The sequence below is a fragment of the Fistularia commersonii genome, chromosome 17 (genome assembly GCF_037954325.1).
Source record: "Fistularia commersonii isolate RoL2024-O1a breed Wild chromosome 17, RoL_Fcom_v1.0, whole genome shotgun sequence".
Lineage (NCBI taxonomy): Eukaryota > Metazoa > Chordata > Actinopteri > Syngnathiformes > Fistulariidae > Fistularia > Fistularia commersonii.
Window position 1 is genome coordinate 2961799 of NC_141300.1, and position 13374 is coordinate 2975172.

Consider the following 13374-nt stretch of genomic DNA (forward strand, 5'->3'; position numbering starts at 1 on the left):
TTATTGGATTTACACAACTACAGATCAACGTTGGCCTTCTGAAATATCTGCAGGATTGAGCTTCAGCCACCAAAACATGATTTAAAATTGTTTATAAAAAAAAGAAAAAAAAAAAAAAATCACTTTTGGATCAAGGGACAAGGCAAATTTACAGCACTGATCAAATAACACGACTGCTGCTGATCACAACCTAGGCAAGTGGTGACCAGTCCTCAGCGATTCAAGTGCAACAAAGACACAGGATGCCTCGACAGTTTGTGGATAGGTTCCTTTGAATTGTTGACAATCATGTAAATCCAGAAGGTTTAACAAATACTATTCTAGCAAGCATACATATACAGGACTCATGGTTTCAAAGGAAAAACATGTATTTAAACAATAGAAATATGGTGTCCACATTGGCATATTAACAGTCCATGAGCTCATCGTGGTATTACTCACTGGGATCACAGGTGGATAAAGATAAACATGGAAATTTTGTCCAAGCCAGCATTTCATTTTTAACTTAAGGGCAAAAATGGAAAAACTATTAATTGGGAACTGTGCTAAATGTACATGGCAGAAAGGGGGGGAAAACAGATTTCATGACACTTCATAGAAAAATACAGTCCTTTGACATAAATCTGTACTTGGTACAATGATACACAATACAAAGATATCTAAGACAATTGCTGCAAAATTTAAATTAGGCAGAGGGGTGATGAGGAACTGTTCTGACCAGGCCAAATTTAGAGATATTGGCAACCATAATAATCAAATCCAGAGGAAATGTAAAACTTAAAAAGAGCCTCTTTCGCTCCAAGGTGTAGCTTACTCATCTTTATTTTGCAGTCAGTGGAATTCGTATAAATAAGAAAATTGGGGACAACTGATAGCAGATGATTTACTGGATTGCAAATATCTGTGGGTTGCAACTCAAGAAACAATGAACGTCAATAGCAAATTATCAGGATTCAATCCACTTGCTACTTTGCGCTTTACCTTCACATTGACTGATCAGTAAGTTATACAAATGTTAAAAACACTCAGTTATTTTAAAGGTTGACTATATGACAAGCACTTCATAGGTATTGATTTCTTGAAAACATGTCCATATTTTAAATGTGGTACATTTCTTTATTTTCCTGTGAGACAAATGTAATCAATTTTTACATAACCATGGTGTGTGCTAGGATACAAATATATTTTTTTCTTTATGTACATGAGGACAGTGCATATTTAAACAGCTGCATCTAGACTCAAGTGATGTGGGCTGCGGCTCTGCTTGATTAGCCTGCCACAAATCTTGACCTGATGGGAAGGTTCTTTTCCTGAAGATTTCTGACAGGAACTTCCATAACGAAATACAAGCACTTGTACATACACGTACTCGTGTAATGCATACATATTCACATTTGTTCTCAAGCACATAGGAAAGCTGATACACAAATATATTGTTTACATACATATTATACAATAATCCAAAAATATATTTCTAATTCATTCTGATTTTTGAAAAATTAGGAAATCCCCTTGCCTGTACTTGTTCACTTGGCTGAAGAGGCAGCTGCCGTCCAACTCAGATCAGGGTCAGCCAAAAGTGTCTTAGACTCAATATTTACTCTTTACAAATCTTCTCACCTTCAGTGTCAGCATAGGGGAACATTATTTTTAAGAGAATTAAGGTAGATTAGTTTGAGACCGTTTCCCAGTCTGACATTAGACTTAAGGGGTCAGAGATTGAGAATAGGGACATCAAAGAGGTCACACAAGCCTTCCGTCTCATCGAGGTTGTAGATGTAGTCATGGTCACTAGGTGGAGGGGACAAACGTAGGAGGGGCGAAAACACTGCAAGTAATACAACCAAGAAATGAATATGAAGACAATGACAGCACGTAATATCAATTTTGATTATGAAAATTTGTTTCTGCATTTGTTACAAAACTCACCTTCTGACGACATCAGGTCCTCCAATAAATCTCCACTCATGATCTCTGCCAATGAGGAAACATTTGAGTTACAGAATCATCTGCAGGATGTTTAAAAAGCTGTGTGAATATAATTACAATAAAAAGTTTGCAAATGAACATTTTGCTTACCTTTTGTTGGATCAAACATCTCAGAGAGCTCTTTTGGAAAGTCCATCACTAGGGGGAAACCAAAACAAATTTTAGTTATATCCCCACACAAGCAATGTCTATTTATCTGTATTAACAGCAGAGCACTTGTACAAACATATTGTCTGAATTCATTTTTTTTTTTTAAATGTAAAACAAAAGTTTGTGTGAAGTATTATCACCGTCATTTTTCTGAGACAGATATTCCATTTTTAATTCCAAAGATAAATAAATCTTAGGATATTCCTCACTCTCAGAGGGATCCGACTTGATCGGCTCAAACACTGAAGGAGAGGACACGGATCCATCCAACGAGGCAGAGGACTGAAGTTGTTGAGTTACAGCATTGGGTGGATCTGTGGTTGGTGTGAGGAGCGAGGTACTTGTCACATCTGAAATATTGTGAGACAGCAACAGTAAATAGAGTAGTATGTAATTAAGTATGTAGAAATAGTTGAATTTTGCATTATACTCAAGTGCATCTCACATCATTGTAATCATGTATGCCTGACGATGACAGAGTTTACAGTAGGACTGGAGTAGACCTATGAAATTTTCACCTTAAGTTGTGTGAGTAGGTACAACTACATATTAAATAATGAAACCTTGTATGAATGATTAGTCATTCTAGGCATAAACAAGGCATGTCCATTAACAGGAGGCACTCTGGGAAGAGTGCAAATGCCTAGGTGTTGTCAGGCCACATCTCTTTAGACATGAGTTTTGTAAAACTTGATCTGTGTGCAGTGCTTCTGTAAATGCTGCACACAGGTCGGTTGCACAATGAATAAAATTCTAAATTAAGCCATTATAGGTCAATTACTCCCATCAAACAAAAGCACTTTTACTCATTACTAAGAGAAGGGAAAAACCTTAAAAATTAATCTGCAAAGTAATCTAATTTATGCCCTCATTTCAACAACTAGCAGCACACGGCATTATGGGTAACTGCAAATATTGCCCTTGTAAATGTCATCTGGCCGAGGGTGATGATACTATATCAGTCAGGATTTGAAAATAGTAGTTTTATAACTGATATGGGAAAGCCTAAGCAAACCCAGCCAAACTAGATCAATTAAAAATTCACTACTCATACCAAACTTTAAAGGATTCAGATAAAATACACCTCGTGAACTGAATAGGATCAGGAATGAGTCTCAGAGGAACAGCATGTTAGATGTTTTGGAGAGAAGGTCAGAGAGGCCAGACTGAGATGGTTCGGTCATGTACAGAGGAGGGATAGTGAATATATTGGTAGACGGATGCTGGAATTGGAGCTGCCAGGCAGGAGGTCTCGAGGAAGACCAAAGAGAAGACTTATGATATGAAGGCAGTTGGTGTGAGAAAGGAGGATACAGAGAATAGGGTTAGATGGAGAAGGTGGATTCGCTGTGGTGAACCCTGAGGGGAGCATCCACAAAAGGTAAAGAGGAAAGAAATTATGGCAAATCATCAAAAGGAGGCTGTGGGGGTCACAACAATTTATTATCAGTTATAATGAATCATCTAATGATTTTGAAAACCAAAATTCCAACATTCCTGGTCAGGGTAGAAATGTCAGAATTCCAAGCTAAACTATAATTTTTTGGGATTATTAATCTTTGATCAGGAATAATCACTATTAGGATTAGGAAGAATTATTTAACTTTTCTCCCCAGGAAAAAAAGGCAAATCCCACTAAAATTTAAAGAGAAATTACAAAAGTTTCATAGGATTTTGGATAACCGTTTTGAATTACAATGTGAACAAGAACACGGAACTCCAACATTTAGGGCACAAAAGCACAATAACCACATATAAACTGAGAAACCAAGATTGCCAAGCTCAATTTTTACTTCAGTCCGCTTAAAATACACATATGGCCCTCATATTGTAAAGCTTTACATCTCATGTTATAACTCCACACAAAAAAAGTTATATGGTCAGGATTGTGGAGGTCTAAGTCAAAAGCTACTGTTTAATGGGAAAGCCATGCAGACAGTATTTGTAAAACCAATATAACTGCCACTGCAAATTAGGATTATTTAACTGGATGATCATTTTATTTAGGGGAAAAAATGTGTTAGTACATTCAAGACAAACCAAATTGCCAATTTCACTAAAGATTGTAGATAGGCCTAATCATTTTATTTGTATGGATTGTTTTAAGCAGTATTGCAATGAGCATAAATTTACCATGTTTTCCAGCCTATAGGCGGCTACATTTTTCCCCACGCTTTGAACCCTGCAGCTTATCTATGGATTTTTCTTTGACCACAGCCATCGGGGGGTGCTCTACCAGGAAGTGCAAAAACGAGAGACGCAAGAGGTCAATGCAAAGAAGACGACGACGCTAGTTTTTGGTGCACGCAACGCAAAATTCAGCACGACACACAAAATACGTTTTTGCAGCCACTCGACATCAGTGTGAATCGCACATTTAAAGCGACACGCCAAGGGGAGTGGGAGGCTTGGATGACCAGCGGCGACAAAGCATTCACAGAAACTGGCCGCATGCAAAGAGCATCCTTTTTTGAGGTCTGCCAGTGGATCCTAACAGTGTGGAGCAGAGTCAAAGGATCCACAATCCCCAGCGGGTTTTGAAAAGGTGGACTGCTGCGTGAAGAGAACAGCATATTTTCAGAGGTAACTTTGCCTCGAGATGAAAGGGACATTGCTGCGACAGCGAAAGAGACTCAAAAGGTATGTGACGGAGATTTTCTGAGGCTCTTCAACTCCAACACTGAAGAAGACTTCAGTGGTCGCAGTATGCAGGGGGATGAATAAAGCCATCAATGAGTTTTGTCTTTTGTTTGCTCAGCTGTTTTACTGCTTGTTCCAGGCACCATTTGGAAACAATCAATTAAGGTATGTAAATAAACCTTTACAAAATCTGTGTAAATATCTCATTCCAGTGCACTCTATAATCCGGAAAATACAGTAATTGTCCATCCTGTTCTGTTAGACATCCATCTTTTTCTTTCCCATTTCACTATTCCCAGTCAAAGCAGCCACTTCCATCTAACCCTATGCTCCCTATCCTCTGCTAACGTCAACTAACTTCATATCCCCTTCCATTAGATTCCTAAATCTTCCCTTTGGTCAAGACTTCCTATTTGGCAGTTGTAAACTTGGCATCCTTCTGTCAATATATTCACCCCCCCCTCTGTGCATGACTGACCAATCGCAGTCTGACTTCTAACTGTATCGCCAAAGCATCAAACGTGTGCTGTCCCTCTGATAGACTGATTCTTGATCCTATCCATTCTCATCACTCCCGAAGAGAACCTGCCCCTCCATCACCACTGCAAACAAGAGATGGCTCAGAGTGGATCCGATGACTCCTCAAACTTCTGTCAAACCTACAGCACATCTTGTTAGACTTATGGGAGCTGAAAGTCTTTTTGTTTAGTTTTAATAAAAACGTTTCACTCAAAACAAACAGGTTTTAAGGATCATACCGTACAATTTATGCGCCAAGGGCATGAGTTTTACATTAAAATGCATTTCTTCAGAAATTGTGAGGCTAAAAGTGAGGCCTACATAAGTTTCCATTTCCTTCCTTGATTCAAAATATTTTGTGTTTCTATACAACATCAGAATCCACATTACATAGTTAACACTTTCAACCTGTAGTCCCTCCCCTTACCTACCTGACACTGAGGCAGTCTGGTTTGCTGCTTTGGCTAATGTTGTCGCAGGACCTAACTTGGTGGATGTGGCTGGACCTGTTTTTAGAACCTATTGGGGGAGGGGACAAAGTATAAATTAGCAAAGTTATGACAACACACTACATTTGCATGATAACATGAGGTCAGAGACACGCAAAACATTTAGCTTTTATTAAAAAAAAAAAAAAGAAAGAAAAGCTCAGCTGCAGTTGATGGGAACAGAGTTTTTATTATACTCAAACGGTTTACTCTAACTGAATACTCTTGGTCTTTCTTTAAAAAAACAGTAGCATTCGCAACATACAACAAGCAGTGAAAAATGTGAGGACCTGACAGGCAGCAGAAAGGGGTTGTGATGAAGGTGTTGGGCAGTTCATGAGCACATCATCTGGAGGTGGTACTGGCAGAACGACAGGAGAGGCACTGGACGGGTCCTTATTTACCAGCAAAACCTCAATGGGACCAGATGAACTCTTCAGACAGATCTGGTATTTTCGTTGACCATTGAGGACCTGCATACAAAAATACCTGGTTAAAGGTAAGAGACAAACGTGAAAAACAGGAGCTGGACTTGGAAATATGCACTTAACTTACAGCCTCTGGTATGGGAACCTCTAATTGTGTACCAATTGGAGCACGGATTGCTAAGAGAGTATCACCTATGGATAGAGAGCAAACACTTGATGACTTATTGAATTGCATTAGACACAGTCAAGTTAGCAGAATGAGAGAACCCAGGCCAAGACTGAGTGGGGGAGGGGGTAAATAAAAAAAAAAAAGAATTACCTTTGAAAGCTGTGCAGAGGTCTTCATGTTTCACATAGGCCATAGTTTCGAAGTGTTAAGGTGGAACTTGCCCTGTGCATATTTGCCACTTAAAATTGGAAAACCAGGGATCTTAATATAGTCAAATTCATCATACAGCCCCAAGATACGACTGAGCGAGAAGAAAGACCAAGCTATTGTGTGTGCGCACACACACGCACATGCACACACACACAGCTAGATACAGGAGGCCTTAATAAATTGTGTTTGATATTATAATGACTTTGTTGGATGGGATTTTCAGTCTTACACTCTAAGGTATCATTCACACAAACATTGTCTGGTCTGCTTGTAACAAACCCTGCAGCAATTGGGCTGGTGTGAAACTCTGTGGCTTATCAAAGAAACCAATCCTAGTCCATTAGAAAAGATGGGTGTCAGTGCATTTATCAAACACTAGTGTGGTTTGCTTCAGGTCAGAAAGCAACCTGACCTATACCAAAGAGTTGAAGTGGAGCAAAAAGCAGCTTTGGAGAAGGCATAGTGTAGGAAGTACAGCAATAGTCTTTGGACCCGAATATTCCTGGTTCGATTCCCGGCTCCTCCTTGTGTGTCAAAGTGTCGAGCAAGACACTGAACCCCTTACTGCTCCCCTTGTGCTGATGGACGGCAGCCTAATGCTCATGGTTCCTCCATGATGGGACTACTGAGAACAAATTTCCTCATGAAGGATAAATAAAAGACAACTTATTAAAAAACTGTCCGGCCCATTAAATAAACTACTGGAAGGGGATTTCTGTTCCTTGATCTGCAGTTGTCTTCCTTGTAGTTGTCATCTTCTTTGGTGTTTAATAATCCAGTTTGAAGATGCATTACTGCAACCGGCAAGCAAGCAACAACAATCTGTTCAAGTGATTTGGTCCTTTTGACAAGTGGGAAAGCACACCAAAGCAAAACCCCACAATGTTGCAACCCGCCCAAGGTATATAAATTACTCCATATGTATCAATAGAATAGTCAAGCATTACTCTGAAAAGATTTTATAAATTATGTAAAATAACCACTCATTCTTAAAGAGTTCTTTTTCTGCCCTTATTGAAGGATATGGACTGTTATTTGTGTCGTCTGTAACATTCTTGATGCTCTGTTGGACCCATACTCTTTGCTGGTCCAGTTCGTGTTCTCTGAGAGCCAGATCATCTAGTTCAGCCTTTAGATCAATCAGCTTGTCCGCTATCTCCCTTGTGTTACATCCTGGACCCACACCCCTTAAACAGACAGATGAAGAAACAATAGCTTAGACAATTTCACTCCATAATGATTGAAAACATTTGTATCTCTACAAATTGCTTCCACAGACATGCACAGAATTCTTCTTTATATTCTTATGGTAGGGAAAAAAAAAAAAAAAAAAAAATCTATCAAAATGTGTCTCCTTTGGACCATGGAGGAAAAACAAAAAGACATTTTAAAAGTAGACATCTATAATTGTTGTTGTCAATGAAAACATCTGACAATGCTGAATATTTATTAAAAGAAAATCTTATTTTGCATTAAATCTCTCAAAGCATAAAGAGAACATGCAAACTGTACAGATAAAGGCCCAAGTCAGTTGTTCGGTTGGAACTTACTGATGAGGCAAAAGTGCGAAACATTTCACAACTGTATTGCCATGCTTACTGTTTACTGACTTTAACACAACTCCACAGCTCCGACTGCCAAATTAACCACTAACCCAATCAACTTGTACGAAAAAAAAAAAATTAAAAACAAGGTGAAGAGACATCAGAAAAAACATATGACTATTTTGGTCGAATCGATCACCTATTGGGTTAGTGCTGTACATGTCATCATGCGAGTGCACCATAGTGCAATAATTTGATTTCTTATAGTTCATGTATTCAGTACTCCTTAACTTAGAGGTATTGCCATAATAAATTTTGAGTTTTTGACTCTCAAAACATCTTGATGGATTTGTTACTTTTGACAACTTTTTCTATCTGAAAAATGTTTAGTTGAGGTCAATAAGCTTCCTCAATTAGATGTCCGCAGTCAGTTTCAACACATTTGTCAGATAAAATATGCAGCTCATCATGATTTGACCAAATAGAACTGTCTGTACAGTTTCCTGGAAATTTTAAGAAGTTTGTAGCACATAACATTTTAGCTCCTTCTACATAAAACCTTTCAAATTACTACGATAATCATACTAGGTATTGACCATCTATAACCAATATTAATCATAATTATCCCACATTTTTTTTGGTAACTTCTGAAGCATGTTAAATAAACTGATTACTCACTTCCATTGAATACTGTTCTTGGACTTCTTCTCTATCAGTCCAATTCCCTCAAGCACATTAGTGATATCATAGATCCGCCTTTTTTGCCGCACAGCTAAAGTGTCTGCCGCCTGTATGACATGACCGTGATGAGAGAAAAGACCAGTTAATATTTGACTTTTCCTGTCAAAAAATGATTGCAGTGACAAGTGACAGTACTGAACATCAATCCATACATACATACAGAGCCTTTGTATTTATTTCGACACAGTAAAATTCAATTCTCAGAAACTAATGGATTGCGCTCATTATTCATTTAAGAATAACATAGAACCGGTAATCACAAAATTGACAAATAATGGGTACAATGGGTGTTTGACTCTTAGCTGATCTAAACATTTGTAAAATTTCTTTAAAATGAACTGCTGACAAATACAATTTTTAAATTTGCACAGGTTCATATAGGTTGGTTATTATCTGACATACATGTCACATTTTGGATTTTTAAAGTTTTCTTTTTTTTTTTGTTAAATCAGCATTGAGCTGATATTTCAATTAGTCCTCTGAATAAATTTGCCATAAGTGGTCCTGTTTATCTGAAAAAGGTACCAGGAAAGTATAATGCTAGGAGTAAACACACACACACACACGTCAGTAATTGCATATCAGATTGAAAAGCTTGTGAAAGGGTTCCAAGAAGCAGGATTAACGTTTGGAACACACAACTTAACCGTGTAATGTATTTGTCACTGCACGACCACTATAGTAACATAGAGCAAAATACCTTCCAAACACGGTTTGCATTTTCAGAAGATTGTATTAAATAAAACCTCTTCGCAGCTTGTGAAAGGCTTCCAAGAAGTACCACTCGTGTTCGGAACTCACAACTACATTGTCAGAATATCATATAAACTGAACAGCATCCAACCCTATACTGAATGACACCAAATTGCATTAAAGACGAGTTCAAAAAATGTAAACTTCCAGAGGCATTTCAAATACCAGTATACAATGCATTACCTTCAACATGCTCCCTTTTATTTACTTCTATTTAGCATACTACTATGTATAACACTTATTTTATACCTAGTTCATACTATCCAACATTCACTGCGGACAGAAAAAGAAAACGAAAGTTTAAAGGGAAGCACGTTACCTTATTGTGCATAACATTTTACTCCTGAACATTAAAAAGCATTAACATAAGACAGGATACCAACTAGTGTCCATTAAAAAAATGAAAATGTAAGAAAAGAACAAGTGTGATAAATCAAAAAGAATAAAAGAATTCAAAGAACGCCCCTAATACAGCATTTATATATTGTGGGGGGGCCTCAATATAGTTGTCATTTTTCTCTTCATATGCATTTGCGAGCTTTGATGGTTGGACTTTGGGGGGGAAAGGAGAAACACCCATTGATAAATCTTTTAAGTGAAGAAAAAGTTAATAAAAGCAGGGAATAATGCACATCAAATCTATACATACGTGTTTTTGCAGTTATGGTACTGTGAAAGCCAAAAGATATTTTAGTGAGTGAATGATGGCCGAGTCACGAATAAACAAAACAACATTGGGGGGAAAAAACAAACACCGTAAGCTTCAATCCTACTAAAACACAAGTATTGCTTTGTTTTTACATAAGTATTTTTTTGCAATTACCCACGTGAACCATCGTTAAGTTAAGAAGTCGTTGGTTAATAGGAAATGTTCATGTTTGAAGCTACAGAGCCGGTAGCTAAGAGGAAATCCAACAAGGAAACTTTGAATCTAGAGGGAATGTTAAAGTGGACCAGGGATTATTTTCAAACTCAGGTGAACGAACTTATTGTGATTGTGCTGCCCCACACTGAGAAACCTAAAAATAACACCATAGCTGCAGTGAGACTTAACTAAAATGTTAAAACTCTAATTCAAAACAGTGTTGCTAGGCTAAGCTAACAAGCAGGCTAACGACAGAACACGTAACCCAACAACAGCGGGCAGGCTCAAATTGACATGTGCCGGCTAACAACAAAGACTGAATTGTATGCTCACTGCTTTCAGGTCCAATACGCCATCCTTCGCCTCCTGTAGTAAAGTTACAAACTTGGTCGTGAGAAGTCCCAGGCTCTTTTCGTGCCTGCTTGGGGTTTGTGGCTGCAGCGAGTCCCCAACAGCTCCCAATTCGCGTCGGTTACTTGCCGACTCTAGCTCCATCATCACTCAAAACCCGCTCGTACTTCCCTCTGCCTCCCCGACCAAACTGAGCCAGTGAGACCAGGAAGGCACACTTCGGCACCGTAGCCAAACAGAAAGACGCCAAATGGAATATGTGACAAGTAGATGTTTCTTTTAATGACCTATTCCGACCAAGTTTACTCCAAATTATTTCGCTGTTGATCAGGATAGACTAGGTACGAGATCTCATTGAGCACGCTTTCGATTGAGAAGAGCCGTTGGCCACGCGAGGTATGACGGGACGTTTCAACCGTCGGAGGGAGTGTTTAACAGTGATTATATCATTTCGTAAGCGTACACCAACATTTATTCAAAACCGTTTCAACCAACACATTTTAGTTCACAGTCGATCCCCTATAATATGTAGTGTGTTAGAATTTACTAATTTTTTTTTTTGAATAAAGGGTGTATGAATTATAAAAATAATTAGGGACTGGTGCATGATGGTTACTTGTACATATACCCTTACAACTTACCCTATCACTAATCCTATTTTTTGAGCAAAGCAACTCGAATGTACCGAACCATCATCATCGATTATACATACGTTTATGTGCTGTGTTGCATCAAGAGGAAGCTCCACTTGGCATTTGCCACTTTATAGGTTGAGATAGCTGAACCAGCTGGAACAAACAAAGTAATCAAGAACATCATCAATTTGGCAGTGGGTAAGAATCTTTCCTTGTAATAGCGATAAGGTGATGATAATAATAATAAAAAAAAACAACAGCCACAGTAGCAACAACAAAATGTTTTTTTTTTGTTTTTTTTTTAACTTTATATTACCTCGGCAATTTAAATCAATATACTGCATGCTTTTGACCTGTTGGAGGACCCAGAGAACTACTAGGAACCCCATGCAGACACCTGAAGAACATGCAAATGCAACACAGAAAGGCCCCCTTTAAAAATTAGGAACCCTCTTGTTGTGAAATGGAAGCACTAAAGCCAGGAATAGCAACACGTTGGACTTGAGATCCAACACTAACAGTGTGTGCAAGAACAGGATGAGCAGAGTACTGCCTTAGGAAACTCTGATCTTTCAACGTCTGCTGCAAGATTTGGGAGATCTTCTACCAGTTTATTGTGGCTAGTACCCTTTTCTTTGCTGCTGTCTGCTTAGCAGGCTGCATTGGAGTCAGCAACATAAACATAAAACTAATAAAACATAATGAAATAATCAAGACGGCCAACACTGCGATTGGTCTCAGTTATCCATCATGAATAGCCCCGAGTAGCCCCTTCTACACACACTTGACAGATAGCAAGTACTTTCTCCAACAGCCTGCTGCAGTTTCAGTGTCTGACAGACATACAGGAAATCTCTTCTGATCCATGCAATTAAACATTATAAACCCAATCATAAGTTCAAACATTTTGTTTTGCTATATTAGTACTTTTTCTTACATATTTATTTTCAATAAATTAATCTGTTGTTTTTTTTTCACCCTGTCACCTTGCTGCGCTTACACAAGGATCTCCTAGCCTGGAACTATTAAGGTATATCTATTCTATTGCACTATTGCACCACCAAGCTGCTCATAATATTAAATTTGGTATGGTCATAAATTGGCCATAAAAAATAAGAAAAAAAGAAAATCAGGTTACAGTAACACAAAACTCACTAACACAACTCAAAACACATAAGCAGCAGGAAAAAGGTCTTCAACTATGTTTTAAAACAAAAATGACAATTTTGACAACCCTATTACTGCTATGTGTAATTAATGTTTCTTGACATTAGGTTGTTCCATCCAGAGCTGTCTTTGAGCTCATATCAAACTCATGTACTTCAGAGACATCACGGTGTCTTTTTTTCTTGACCTTTACTTAAATCAAAACTAGACGCTGTTAACAGCAGGGGATGATAGTGCAAATGGGAGGTATTAGAAGAATTACAGTATATTTGGGAAGCTGTGAATATGGTTCTTGGATCTGAATTTCTGTTTTGTTTGTAGAAGAGAGTAATTAAACAAATCGATTATAAGTAAATGAACAATAAAAAAGCATTTGTGAAGCTGCCAGACAAACAGAAGAACAGGTCTTTTGAAAATTATACCCATACACGGGAATGTTCCTAAATTGCATATCCGAGTACAGACTTCCATGATAGTCTGGGAAATGTGAAACAGATTTTAACCTTTTCCTGCTGCATTTTAGAAGAGTCAAGCCAATGAAGACAGAGTAGGTTGTGACTGGAAGGACATAGTGGACTACACCCTGCAAAGCCATCTTACAGGAGTGTCGGTGACATAGCTCATTTCTCATATCAGTCATAACAAACTTGAAAATTTACAGCTCAATTAACAGGTATAAATCTGCTAGAAAAAAAACACAACTTTTTCTTGTATGGGAAAAATAT

The 13374-nt window shown here is 38.1% G+C and overlaps 1 protein-coding gene across 1 annotated transcript; it reads right to left on the reverse strand.

The window, feature by feature from the left end:
- Nucleotides 1-1095: 1095 nt before the first annotated feature.
- Nucleotides 1096-11222, reverse strand: e2f4 (E2F transcription factor 4). Its single transcript, XM_086163653.1, has 11 exons — nucleotides 10830-11222; nucleotides 8816-8925; nucleotides 7619-7780; nucleotides 6534-6577; nucleotides 6342-6406; nucleotides 6077-6259; nucleotides 5730-5817; nucleotides 2349-2489; nucleotides 2080-2127; nucleotides 1930-1974; nucleotides 1096-1828 (listed from the first exon to the last, which is right to left on the reverse strand). The coding sequence occupies exons 1-11, from the start codon at nucleotides 10992-10994 to the stop codon at nucleotides 1713-1715; spliced, it is 1167 nt and encodes a 388-aa protein (XP_086019779.1). The 5' UTR covers nucleotides 10995-11222; the 3' UTR covers nucleotides 1096-1712.
- Nucleotides 11223-13374: the final 2152 nt, after the last annotated feature.

What these genes read in the sequence shown, in the direction of transcription:
- e2f4 (XM_086163653.1), bottom strand. Translation starts at nt 10,994, where the DNA reads ATGATGGAGCTAGAGTCGGCAAGTAACCGACGCGAATTGGGAGCTGTT. An exon ending in AAGAACAGTATTCAATGGAA is followed by an intron (nt 7,781 to 8,815) that starts GTGAGTAATCAG and finishes TGTCTGTTTAAG; the next exon opens with GGGTGTGGGTCCAGGATGTA. An exon ending in AGGTTCCCATACCAGAGGCT is followed by an intron (nt 6,260 to 6,341) that starts GTAAGTTAAGTG and finishes TTTTGTATGCAG; the next exon opens with GTCCTCAATGGTCAACGAAA.